At 41.9% G+C, this 14,287-nt stretch overlaps 1 protein-coding gene across 1 annotated transcript in view; it reads left to right on the forward strand.

Moving 5' to 3' along the window:
* The first annotated feature begins 2,229 nt into the window (after positions 1-2,229).
* The window catches only part of LOC125459074 (kelch-like protein 4), a 302,979-nt gene continuing 290,921 nt past the window's right edge, over positions 2,230-14,287 (forward strand). The window contains exon 1 of the mRNA XM_048545019.2: positions 2,230-2,290. Within this exon, the coding sequence (XP_048400976.2) occupies positions 2,259-2,290 (32 nt within the window). The 5' untranslated portion in view covers positions 2,230-2,258. The remainder of the gene's footprint in view (positions 2,291-14,287) is intronic.

Raw genomic sequence — 14,287 nt, forward strand, 5'->3', positions numbered from 1 at the left:
TGTAGGATCATCTATTGTATTGTAACAAAGGCAGTTGTAGGATTTTGCTCCAGCAATAATGAAGGCACAATGACAGTTCAACTCAGAATGGTTTGTGGGGTTACCTCGGTCCACATATCGTTAAGCTTCTTGTATGTTGTTAGAACTGCACACGCAAGTGGTGAGTGTTCCTTCACATTCCTGACTTATGATGATTGGCAGGCTTTTGGAGTTATGAGCTACTTTACTGCATCATTGCTAGCTCTGCTTATTGATATCACAGTATTTATATGGCAAGAATGTCACTTGGTATTTGTTAGCCCAACCCTGAATACTTATAGTCCTGTTGCATTTTGACACGGACTGATTAGCATCTGAAGACTCTCACATGGTGTTGAATATGCAGTAAGCATCATTGAACCTCTCCACTTCTGACCTCCAGAGAGGGACTGTCATTGATGAAGTAGCTTAGGATGGTTCAGCCTAGGATACCAATCTTGGGAGGTTCTGCAGAAATGTCCGAACACTGAGGTGACTGACCACCAACAATCACAATGGCTTCCTGTTGTGCTACATATGGTTCCAACTAGAGGATAGTTTTCACCCTGATTGCCAATGAATTCAGTTTGTAAGGTCTCCTTAATGTCACTCCATCAAATGCTACCTTTAACATCAAAGCTGCCAATCTCCCCTTGCCTCTTGAGTTCAGCTCTTTGGCCCAAATTTGGGCCATGATTGGTATGAAGCCAGGAGCTGAAAGCCCCTGACTGATCAAAAACTGGACCTGACCAATCTCAGACTGAACATCAGTGAACAATATGTTGCTGCTGTGCTTGTTCAATGAACTTGTCTCCATGAAGTTAGATGCCAACAACTTTGGGAGCTACTATTTTGACCAGAAACTGGACCAGGCATGTAAAAACCAGACACCTTCTTGACTTGGGACTATATCGCCATTTCATCACCCACTGCTGGGACAAAATGCTGTGGCTCCCTCGAACAATACTGTGCTTCAACCCATCTCACAATGAGCTGTGGATGTTTGGGGTTGGGGTGGGGGTGCCTCACCACCAGCTTCTCATGAGTAACTCAGGATTGGCAATAAATGGTTTCAGAAAGAATGAATTGTAATGGGCCAAATGACTGTTGCTGGATGTAGTTGACCGCTGAGCTTAAACCACAGAAGCAAAACTATTCAAGGGGCCACAAGCAGCAAATTTACTTAAAAAAAAACCCAGTTGTTCTGCTTCGATGCTGGATATGAGATAAATATTAGACAATACCAGAAGACCTTTCTGCTCCCCTTCAGATCATGCAATGGGAATCTTTTTTATATCGTCCTTGGAAAGTCTTGGTTTGAAATCCTATCGGAAAATATGGCATTCCGTACTGCTTTCCTGAATGATGTTTCTAGTTCTCAAACAGTGACTCCTCATGATAGCACAAATCAAACTATACCCTTAAGTTATCTATTAATTTGCATAATATGTCAATCAGTCAACATTTTCTTGTAGTGAACTCAGTGCCTCACTTCCCATGAAATTCTGTTCTAGAACAACAAAATAACAGATGTGGTTGGTGAAGGGACAGGGGGAGCATGATGAGGAAAGCCATCTCTCTGCTGTCATCAGGATTGAACAATTAGACTGAAAATATCTGTTGTAGGGTGAAATAATGATATTCTGTGCTTTGAATATGCTATAAATACTCTGTCGCAACTGCTAAATTAACATCCCTTTTGATAAATGAATGGCTTAATGTGAAATCTCCATAGTGCTCAATCAATACAATACTGATCCTTCAGAGAAACAACAAGCAGATCAAATCATGGCATCAATGTAGAAGTTAAGCTTGTGCCATATGCATTATGAATTAACCATTCAATAATAATATTGTAGATCATTTATTCAAAGAGCTACACACTCCTCTGTGGAAGGGAAAGTACAAACATGGCACGTACTCAGGATTAGAAATGAATGCCCTTCAAAATAACTGCAGATTTATTTTCATTGTGAATATGTCATAGTCTATCAACCCATAATTCGGTTTTAACCCCTTGAGATGGCACTATTGGAATTCATTTTCTATCACAATCCAAATACAAAGTTAAAACCAATCACTATTCAGTGTTGTTGAATCACCTTCTGTTACTTTACAATGTGCCATCTGGTGCCTTTCCAAACAAAAAGAAGGCAAGGACAAAACGTGAAGATTAGATTGAACAGATCGCAAATAAAATGTGATTTAGATCTCTGGTGCTCTACGTGCGAAATCAGAACATGATGTTTCCAGAAGCTTATTTTTATGACAGGTGAGGTTCCCATTTCAGAATCTTGAATTTTAATTTCTGGCTTGATCAATGTAGCTAATAAAAATATTCAAGATTTTAAAAGGTCGATTAAATGCTGTGATGGGTATTCTGTTCTATTCTGAGATGTGTGGCGTAGTGCAACTCATTCCATGATTTTCTTGTGACAGATGTATTAAAAATCTTTAAACATCCAAATTCATAATGAAATTTAGCTAGCAGCTATTGTGAAGAAGGCAGTAAATTGCAAAATGACACGTTGTAAGTAGAAAATTATTGGAGCCACAGTTTAATGCAACAAAGGTCAAATGGCTGACAGGGATATGGCTTTATTGGGAAGAAATAATGGGGATACACATTACCATAATGCTGATGATGATTTGGAGCAGGACTATGCCAATCGGTCCATTAACCTCAGTTCATTTTCTAATAATCCAGCTGATTTGATTGTCACCTTTAGCACTGCTTTTCTGCCTGTCCCCTGTAACTCTTGACTCCCTGATGATCGCATCTGTTCAACTTAGTTTTGGATATATTCAGTGACCCAGCCTTCACAGCTCTCTGGCATTACGTATTCTGAATAATAACCCTCATAAGAAATTCCTCATCATCCCTGTCCTAAATGGGAGACTCCTTTATTTAACTCACTGTCCCCGGTTCTAGATTCTCCCACTAAAAGGAAATAACCTACCAGGTTTGACACTGTCAAGCTGCCTCAGAGCCTGATATGATTCATTAAGATCAGCTCTGGCTCTTCTAACAGCTCTGGCTCCTCTCTGGAAATTCTAACAAGTGCAGACCCAACTTAATCAACTTGCCCTCATCAGACAATCTCTTCTTCCCAGAAATTAGCTAATGAGCCTCCTCGGTGTTTCCAATGCAAGGATATCCCCTCAAACAAAAGGCATTGGTGAGACCACACTTGAGTACTGTGTACAGCTTTGGTCTCAGCAATGCACTATATGTTTGTAGTGAAACTTTGGTATCTTTTTACACTTAATTTCCCCACCTTGCTGTATATACTTAAAAAGCAAAATGTGCATTGTCCTGCCTAATTATTTGTTAAAGCAGCATGCTAACCTTTCATATGCTATAATGTTTAGATCTGCTTAATTCTTCCTGACAATGTGGACAAGTTCACATTTTCCATATTGTACCCACATGCATTTTTTTTGTCCATCCACCTAACTTACTGATATTTCTTTCCAGACTCCTTGCATCCTCTTCCACAGCTTGGTTTTCTACCTTCCTATGTATAAGCAGCAAATCTGGCTACAACATAGTTGTTCCCTCCACCCACGTAACTGATATAAATTGTAAACCTCTGAGACCCAGCACGGATGCTTGCAGCACTCAACTAGTTAGAGTTCACCAGCTTGAAAAATAACCTGTTCATTCAAACATGCCATTTCTTTTTTAGTTTAGGGAGGCAGTGGCTCAGTGGTGTTTATCACCCAGAGACTTAGACAATGTTTTGGGAACCTGGATTTGAATTCCGTTGTGACAGATGGTGGAATTTGAATTCAGTTTTTAAAAAAATTCTGGAATTGAGTGGAATGATGACCATGAATCCATTGACAATTTGTCAAGAAAATCTGGTTCAATAATGTCCTTTTAGGGAAGGAAACTGCCATCCTTACCTGGTCTTGCCTAATTTCTACTCCACACCCATAGCAATGTGATTGACACTGAACTGTCCTTTGGGCAATAAATTCTGCCAACCAGTGACACCCTCATTCCATGAATGATTAAAGAAAATAAACTCTTCCTTTACTAGCTCAAATATTATTCCCAAGACCATGACCTTTTATCTTGTACAGTAGCCTTATTCCATGCTTCACCGTATCAAGTGCCTTTTGGAAATCTAAATACAATATATTTAATTGGTTGTCCTTTATCAACTTAGCATTCTTTTGAAGTGGAGATGTGCAAATGAATTTGTTCGTCGCAGTTTCCCTTTTATCCTAAGTATGTTGAAATTTTGCCTGTAGCCAGACATTTAGAGAAACCACCTCCTTTAATATCAAATTCTGGTATTTTCCCCTTTTTCCAACATTAGAGCCTGAAAATTTTGTGGTAAAGCTTTTTTTTTAAAGAGACTATTGAAATATTTTTTAACATTTAGTAATTGTGACCGTATGAATGGGATGTTTCTGTTTTCTTATGTTGATCCACTCATCCTTCCTCAGTGGAAGGCCACAAAAGCAATGCTGATCTGGCAATACTTATGATGATTTGGAGCAGGACTATGCCAATCGGTTCATTAACCTCAGTTCATTTTCTAATACTCCAGCTGATTTGATTGTCACCTTTAGCACTGCTTTTCTGCCTGTCCCCTGTAACCCTTGACTCCCTGATGATCGCATCTGTTCAACTTAGTGTTGGATATATTCAGTGTCCCTGTCACAGTGGCTATTAGATAGTTTGACTGTTATATTAATACAAAATAAATGAATATACATTATTAGTAAAGTAACTGACATAAATATTGTCAATACCAAGCTTTTTGCACTCTTGGATCTCTTTGCTCTTCGGCTCATCTCCAAGCATTAACAAAGAGAACCCAGTATTCCAATGAGATTTTATGGAGTTCGCTCACTTTGAGCTGTTTGAAGCCAAGATCATATTATTTTCATTGCAGCTCATTGCCTATTTCAGTTACAATTCATTAAGTAACAAAACGCTGTGAAGCATTCTTGCATCTCTCATTACATGCATCACTCTTCTCTGAATAGCTGAATGATTTGATGTAGTCTAGAGACATCACTGACAAAGTTATCATCCTAACTCCCAAAATTTATATAAAAGTTTGTGACTTCTTCTTGTTTATGATAGATGAAGATTTCATACAGTTAAGGTAATTAGTGGGTTCAGCACTATTTAACCCGAACTACCACAATCCTGAAAATGTACTCCTCTGCACATGCATGGAATAATTCAGGATGTAATGTCAGATATGTGTACAGTATTTGCAAAAATAATCCAATTAATTTTATTTTCTAAAAATAACTTTGGATTTGCATGAGAGGATGTATAACATGAAGTAAAAAAGATTTCTTTGCTGTGAATTTGTTATGTCCTAAGTGGAAATGGCCAGACGGTCTTTCTCCTCCAACCAGCCATAGCTGAGTGGCACTGAGTCCCCCTTGTGGGTACGCTGATGCATATCAAGAGTGCTACACTTACGAGGTAGTTCTTTAATTTTAGAAGTGGACGGAGGTTGAGAGTACATTATTACAATCAAACCCCAGATGTGTAACCTGGTCATCTTTTATTCACCTGCCTGCTTCAGTTCATCACTTCAATGTCAATTTTCGAAATGATACCTCCCTTGTGTGACTCTCCTCTGGATCAAATAAAATTATATTTTAAAGGAATCAATTTAAACAGGCTTTCTTGGGTTAACAAAACAGTGAGTTTATTACTTAATGCATAGAAGAAATAATTAATGCAACATAAATAGACACAGATTAGAAATGAAAAGCAAGTCCAAAGAAAGACAAAAATTAAAAGATTATACAGGTTAGCCTTTTGGGGTGGTTGATGAAATGAAAATGGTAGAATGTTGATAGTTGAAGAGTTGTTTTCAGGATTCTTGGTTTGCAGGTTAGTAGAAATCTTTTTATTGGATTTCCTTTTGGGTGGTTAGTTGGCCGTGATCAACGAGAAAGTACTCTTTGTTCTGTTTCCGCGGACTGCTTGTGGCTACTTGATATTCAGCAAGCAGAGAGATAAGTCCTTGTACCTGCAACACTGGGATGTCTTGGGTGGTTCTTCAACTGTGACCTTCAAAACACGTAAACGTTTGCACTAGGCTACCACACACGGACTAAGGTTCCTGAAAGGGCAAAACGCAAATGTCTGTAAGAGGTGGTTTGCTGTGGAAAGGGGAAAGATGGTTAGCTCTTAGGTTGTGTCTTGCACTCTGTCTGCTCTGAAGTTTCTTGCAAACATGTAAGTATGGCATTCCATGGGACCCACAAAGGTGTCTATGTGCGTGCACACGTGTGTACATTTTGCATGCGTGTGCACATTTTGCATCTAAAATATGTCAAGCTTCTGACCTGTCATTGTGACAATATGTTCATTTAAAATGTACCATTCCATTTCAGTTTCAAAAGTGACCAGAGGGTACAATACCCCTGTGTACAATTACAGTTGTTGTAAACTTGATTGTTGGCCAATATGGCCTGTCAGAGCCGGTGTGGGGTGGTTGGGTTTGTGTGTATTTGATCTCAAATTAGGTAAGCTTTGATGTGTTTAGTATCACTTTGGAATCTATCACTGGTTTGTGCTGTTAGCTTTCATTTCTACTTGTACCTGAAGCATCAATGAGTCAATCAGCAGTAGAAGTATCCAGATGGATTCACTTGTAACATGAAAAAGGCAGATAGATTTATAGCTAATAGGGGATTAAACAGCTTGCAGAAAAAAAAACAAGAAACCTTCCAGTCACAGGTGGAAAATAACTAAAAACTATCTCTGCAGAACTGTGAACAAGAAGAGGTGTAAACATGAAAAGGAACTTAGGTGCAATAAGTATGACCATCAGCTTTGAGTGATTAAATCATAATTAACCAAATCATTCAAATAATTCTGGCAGCAAAACATTTTACTTGCACATATGTCTGCATTCCTCAAAGTTTAGTTGGATTGGATTACAACTGCAGACATCTTATATGCACATGACAAATAATTATGGAATGGCAGTTTCTTTTCAGTTTCATGTGGTCAATGTTAAGGATGTTATATTGACAAGATAATATGCAAGGCGCATTTCTCAAATATGTCAGCACTCAAACGAATTGTTTTTGATTTTGTCTTGTCACACAGTAAAGCTAACGCAGGCTGGTTTAAATGCCATGGTCCAATATCACAAAGCAGTGAATTGCTGTGATGGCTTTGCCCTAAGCACAAGTGGACAAGCAATTTCAAAAAAAAGACAGAAGGCAGAACCATGTACCAAGGTTTATAGTAGAAAAGAGAATTTAGAAATGGAGTGAATAAGTTCTGTTTTCCAGTTACATCGAATTGGCATTGTGGCCAAGGCTAATCAATTACTTCATTTAAGGAACCAGCAACCATAATTGAATTTTACATCCAGTTTCAAGAGGGAAAGGTCTAAGATTAGTTTTTAAACCTGAATAAGCACAACCATGTGCGTATAAAAACTGAGCTACCTGAAATAACCTGACATATTAGTCTTGGAGATGGATCAACAGTCATGCAGTAGCAGGCATCCAAGGGGATATTTCACAATAAGTATATACTAATGAGGTCTCCTGTCAGAAAAAGTTAGGGAACGCTTCAAACTTAAGAGAGAAAACATTCAACTGCAAAACACAAGTGACAGGCCAGATGTTTGTTCAGAATATAAAGATTGGTAGAGAGTTATTATTCATAAGGAAAAAATTAGAGTATGAGAAGACAGTAAGAACGCTAAAAAATGAATAGCAAGAGTTTCTAATTTCTTTTTAGAAATGGAAAGAGGAGAAGTATGTAGTTGCCATTCAATTTTGCAGCTTGAGGGAAAAAGTCAGGTGTTAAGAAGCAGTGACATTATTTTTTCCAAAGAAAAGCACATCAGAAGGTACAGAGGCTTTGCTTCTTTCCTGAACTTCTCTGAAATTGTTGAAAGGCCAAGTCAGTTAAGCCCAGTCATGTAGCAATTAACATGTGAAGAATACTTCATGAGGATTAAGTTGGATTTAAAAAAAGTATAACTTCTCTCCTTTTGCATTCTGTACCTCTAGCAATAAACCATGGAACTTGGTTTTTTTTCCAGAAGCAATTTATTTCTCTGCATCATTAACTGGAGTGACTTGTGTATCCATATGATGGGAATTCTTTGCTTTCTCCCACTTTCAGATTCTAAGTTTGCGAGCAATTTTTGATCTCTTTATTTTTCTTAATCCAAAATGTAATTGCAGAGATGGGGAATAGCATTTTAGAAGCTAAAATAATGACATAGCAGTCCACGTACTGATAATGTGAGCTGCTGATATTGGAGAAGACTGGGATGTGGGATGTATGGACCTGGTGTAGGATAGGTTAGGAGCTGTAGAGTTTTTTGGACCAAATGAGACACCATGAAAACAAAACCTTTTCTTTTTCCTTTTTTCAAAAGAATTGCTGAAAACACAAATCTTAAAGACAAATAAACCTAATCAGAATAATTGTCATACCGGGAACCAGCCACTGCTATAGAAATATGAGTTATTTTCAATCCTGCACCACTTTGCTTTTCATTAGTGCATTCCCTGTCCGGAATGACTGGTGGAAACTGCCCATGAGTTTCCAGAAAAGTTTCCCCTCACCCTCGTCCTCCTCTATCCTCATCCTCCTGGTGCATGCTCATTCAATTTGGCCTGGTACGCAGACCAAAGGTGAAATTGCAGTTTGGGATCAATGGCATATTTGGACACTAACCAGTGTGTCTAAGGAAAGAACTGCTTCAGCTTTCACGTGCGAGCTCAGCCTTAGTATCATAGTGCAGCCACTTAATCAGAAACCTGCATAAACTTAGCATCAGGTCAATCTGGAACAGTTTGAGAGTGATAATGTCAAAGATTTAATTGCCCAGCCTCTGCTGGGCAGTGAGCTTTAAAATCCGCTCCATTCTTTTTAGTCTTAGCAAAGATTTTTAACTTCTGCGTATAATAGGTAGTTCTATCTATTTGCATGTATGGAAGTATGAAAGGCTATCATTAGAAATTAATTTTGTACCAGATTTATAATCGTTGCAAACATTTATTACATGCCACTAAGATTATCAACTGAAATGCAAAGATTTGTGAATATTCTAGATTTTTGATTGGGGAACTGTGGTTCTTTATTATGTTTTCTTTTTAGTTTTTATACCTAACCAAACATACAAACATGATCACCGTGATCAATAATACTTCCTAAAGTATAATCCTAAACAGATCTGCAGCTGATTGGGAGCAACATTGAAGTTAACATGAGTTAACCATATGACCATAGTCTGAAAAGATACTGGTAAATACAACAGTTCAGTGCAGATCACTAACTAAGCTGAATAAGTATTATGAGAATTGTCATGTTTTCTGAAAGAAAATATAACACAAGATTACATCAGATGTTGGAGTTCCATGTTACATGTGTCAGTGAATGATAGATATTGGTAACAACATGCTATATGTTCATAGTATGGCAAACAGCCAATTGAAACTCGGAGCATAGTTCAGTCTCAAACTGAAAATTATTGCCTCTAACACTGAATGTGGGAAGGAGTCATACTTTTGCCCTCCGTGATTCTATTGGTTTACAAACCATACATCTCAAAAGTTAATACACAGGCTTCAACAAAACATGATGTAGACATAGAGCAAAACCCAAGAAGGAAGTGAATAGTTTTTGGTAAAAATGCAGATCTGAATCATGGATTTTTTTAAGGTCCGATTAACATTGAAAAATAGAGTTAATTGACTTCTGAAAGGCATGTTTTTGATCATTTTATTTAGGTTGGTGTCCAATATTGTGGAATATCTCAATTGCCGTGATAGGATTTGTCACATTTGCAACATGTGGGCAGAGCTTTCAAAGTAGTTTTTTGGATGTGTGTCAACCTGAAGCTCCTCACTAAGAGTACCAGGTCTTTAAGAATAAAAATAATGTTCAGCTTTGTACTTGCTTATTGCCAACCAGACAGGTTCTTCCGGGAATGCTACTTTTGTTGACTCTCTGTGCTTCCTTGTTGAAGGTGAACATAAGTAATCAAAGCAACAGATTTACTGCCAAGGGAGATAGTAAGAACTGCAGATGCTGGAGTCAGAGATAACAGTGTAGAGCTGGAGGAGCACAGCAGGCTAGGCAGTATGAGGGGAGCAGGAAATTTGATGTTTCAGATCAGGACCCTTCTTCAAATAATATCACTGCAAGACGTTAATGCAATCATGAAATATTCCTGAAGGTGAATTGAGTTTACATACAAACATGGACTGAAACATTCACCTAGACTTTTTTAAACTAATGGTTGAATTCTAAGAAAGCCTGGTACACAATTAGGGTTTGTCCCAAGGACAGTGAAGTGCACCAGCTGCCATGGCAAAGCAGAAGAGTTCATTGACCTCCTTCCTGCATTACTGGGTGATCCTCTGAACATTGCAGACCTAGGTAGCAAACTCAGATCAGAGTTGCAGGGCCTGGTGTCCTGGTCTCCTTTAGAGATCCAAGGGATAGACAACATCCCTCTTCTGCATCACTTTATCCACCAGAACCTCAAGGTCTCATCACAAAGTGGGGTGCTAATTTCTCCTTGAGTGCCATCAAGCCCACTGTACACTGTGCAGCTAAGCAGGGCAGCTCTGGAACGCCAGTGTTTATTTGGCTGCGCAATGAACTTTTAAAGAAGGTGCCAGCACCATGGATGTCATTCTATTCCTGGATATTGGCCAATGGTGAGTTCTTTTGGATGCAGCGAATAGGAGAATCGGGCTAGCATCAAATGAAATGCACCCTATGTTTACAATTCTGCTTTCCCTGCTGTAAGAAGATTATCTCAGAATACAATGGGATCTGGATCAGATGGGCTGAGTGGCAGATGGAGTTTAGATAAATATAAAATGTTGCATCTTGCAAACGCAAATCAGGACAGGACTTGTACACTAAATGGTAAGGTCCTGGGGAGTGTTGCTGAATAAAGAGGCCTTGGAGTAAAAGTTCATAATTGTTTGAAAAGTGGGGTCTTGGGTAGACAGGATAGTGAAGAAGGCATTTTGTACACTTGTCTTTATATTGGTCAGTACATTGATTATAGGAGTTGAGAGGTTATGCTGCAGCTAGACAGGACCTTGGTTAGGCCACCATTGGAATACTGTGTACAATTCTGCTCTCCCTGCTGTAAGAAGGATGTTGTGAAACTTAAAAGGGCTCAGCAAAAATTTACAAGAATGTTGCCAGAGTTGGAGGGTTTGAGCGAGAGAAAGAAGCTGAGTAGGCTAGGGCGATTTTCCCTGGAGTGCTGGAGACTAAGGGGTAATCTTAAAGAGGTTTATAAAATGATGGCGGGCATGGATAGGGTAATTAGACAATGTCTTTTCATTGGGGTGAGGGAGTCCAAAACTACAGGGCATAGGTTTAAGGTGAGAAAGGAAATATTTGAAAGGGACCTAACAGGTGACTTTTTTATGCAGAGGGTGGTTTGTGTATGGAACAAACTGCCAGACGAAGTGGTGGAGACTGGTACAATTACAACATTTAAAAGACATCTGGCTGGGCATATGAAAAGGAGAGTTTTAAGGTATATGGGCCAAATGCTGGCAAATGGGTCGAGATTAATTTAGGATATTTGGTTGGCATGGATGAGTTGGACCAAAGGGTCTGTTTTCCGTGCTGTACAACCCCATGGTGCGGACTCTGTCTCTATAGAATAAGGCTCAGATCCAAAAGACTCGATGAATTCATTTGGGATAATGGGAACTGCAGATGCTGGAGAATTCCAAGATAATAAAATGTGAGGCTGGATGAACACAGCAGGCCAAGCAGCATCTCAGGAGCACAAAAGCTGACGTTTCGGGCCTCGACCCTTCATCAGAGAGGGGGATGGGGAGAGGGAACTGGAATAAATAGGGAGAGAGGGGGAGGCGGACCGAAGATGGAGAGTAAAGAAGATAGGTGGAGAGAGTATAGGTGCGGAGGTAGGGAGGGGATAGGTCAGTCCAGGGAAGACGGACAGGTCAAGGAGGGGGGATGAGGTTAGTAGGTAGATGGGGGTGCGGCTTGGGCCGGGAGGAAGGGATGGGTGAGAGGAAGAACCGGTTAGGGAGGCAGAGACAGGTTGGACTGGTTTTGGGATGCAGTGGGTGGGGGGAGAAGAGCTGGGCTGGTTGTGTGGTGCAGTGGGGGGAGGGGACGAACTGGGCTGGTTTAGGGATGCAGTAGGGGAAGGGGAGATTTTGAAACTGGTGAAGTCCACATTGATACCATATGGCTGCAGGGTTCCCAGGCGGATTATGAGTTGCTGTTCCTGCAACCTTTGGGTGGCATCATTGTGGCAGTGCAGGAGGCCCATGATGGACATGTCATCTAGAGAATGGGAGGGGCAGTGGAAATGGTTTGCGACTGGGAGGTGCAGTTGTTTGTTGCGAACTGAGCGGAGGTGTTCTGCAAAGTGGTCTCCAAGCCTCCGCTTGGTTTCCCCAATGTAGAGGAAGCCGCACCGGGTACAGTGGATGCAGTATACCACATTGGCAGATGTGCAGGTGAACCTCTGCTTAATGTGGAATGTCATCTTGGGGTCTGGGATAGGGGTGAGGGAGGAGGTGTGGGGGCAAGTGTAGCATTTCCTGCGGTTGCAGGGGAAGGTGCCAGGTGCGGTGGGGTTGGAGGGCAGTGAGGAGTGAACAAGGGAGTCACGGAGAGAGTGGTCTCTCCGGAAAGCAGACAGGGGTGGGGATGGAAAAATGTCTTGGGTGGTGGGCTCGGCTTGTAAATGGCGAAAGTGTCGGAGGATGATGCGTTGTATCCGGAGGTTGGTAGGGTGGTGTGTGAGAACGAGGGGGATCCTCTTGGGGCGGTTGTGGCGGGGGCGGGGTGTGAGGGATGTGTTGCGTGAAATACGGGAGACGCGGTCAAGGGCGTTCTCGATCACTGTGGTGGGAAAGTTGCAGTCCTTAAAGAACTTGGACAGGGCCATCTCCAGCACTTCCCTCACCTTCCTGGACCTCTCAGTCTCCATCTCAGGCTACCAGCTTGTAACTGATGCCCATTTCAAGCCCACCGACTCCCACAGCTACCTAGAATACACCTCCTCCCACCCACCCTCCTGCAAAAATTCCATCCCCTATTCCCAATTCCTCCGCCTCCGCCGCATCTGCTCTCACGATAAGACATTCCACTCCCGCACATCCCAGATGTCCAAGTTCTTTAAGGACCGCAACGTTCCCCCGACAGTGATCGAGAACGCCCTTGACCGCGTCTCCCGTATTTCCTGTAACACATCCCTCACACCCCGCCCCCGCCACAACCGCCCCAAGAGGATCCCCCTCGTTCTCACATACCACCATACCAACCTCCGGATACAACGCATCATCCTCCGACACTTCCGCCATCTACAATCCGACCCCACCACCCAAGACATTTTTCCATCCCCACCCCTGTCTGCTTTCCGGAGAGACCACTCTCTCCGTGACTCCCTTGTTCGCTCCACACTGCCCTCCAACCCCACCGCACCCGGCACCTTCCCCTGCAACCGCAGGAAATGCTACACTTGCCCCCACACCTATCGCAGGCCCCAAGATGACATTCCACATTAAGCAATGGTTCACCTGCACATCTGCCAATGTGGTATACTGCATCCACTGTACCCGGTGTGGCTTCCTCTACATTGGGGAAACCAAGCGGAGGCTTGGAGACCGCTTTGCAGAACACCTCCGCTCAGTTCGCAACAAACAACTGCACCTCCCAGTCGCAAACCATTTCCACTGCCTCTCCCATTCTCTAGATGACATGTCCATCATGGGCCTCCTGCAGTGCCACAATGATGCCACCCGAAGGTTGCAGGAACAGCAACTCATATTCCGCCTGGGAACCCTGCAGCCTAATGGTATCAATGTGGACTTCACCAGTTTCAAAATCTCCCCTTCCCCTACTGCATCCCTAAACCAGCCCAGTTCGTCCCCTCCCCCCACTGCACCACACAACCAGCCCAGCTCTTCTCCCCCCACCCACTGCATCCCAAAACCAGTCCAACCTGTCTCTGCCTCCCTAATCGGTTCTTCCTCTCACCCATCCCTTCCTCCCAGCCCAAGCCGCACCCCCATCTATCGACTAACCTCATCCCACCTCCTTGAGCTGTCCGTCTTCCCTGGACTGACCTATCCCCTCCCTACCTCCCCACCTATACTTTCTCCACCTATCTTCTTTACTCTCCATCTTCGGTCCACCTCCCCCTCTCTCCCTATTTATTCCAGTTCCCTCTCCCCATCCCCCTCTCTGATGAAGGGTCGAGGCCCGAAACGTCAGCTTTTGTGCTCCTGA

The sequence above is a fragment of the Stegostoma tigrinum genome, chromosome 15 (genome assembly GCF_030684315.1).
Source record: "Stegostoma tigrinum isolate sSteTig4 chromosome 15, sSteTig4.hap1, whole genome shotgun sequence".
NCBI classification, from domain to species: Eukaryota; Metazoa; Chordata; class Chondrichthyes; order Orectolobiformes; family Stegostomatidae; genus Stegostoma; species Stegostoma tigrinum.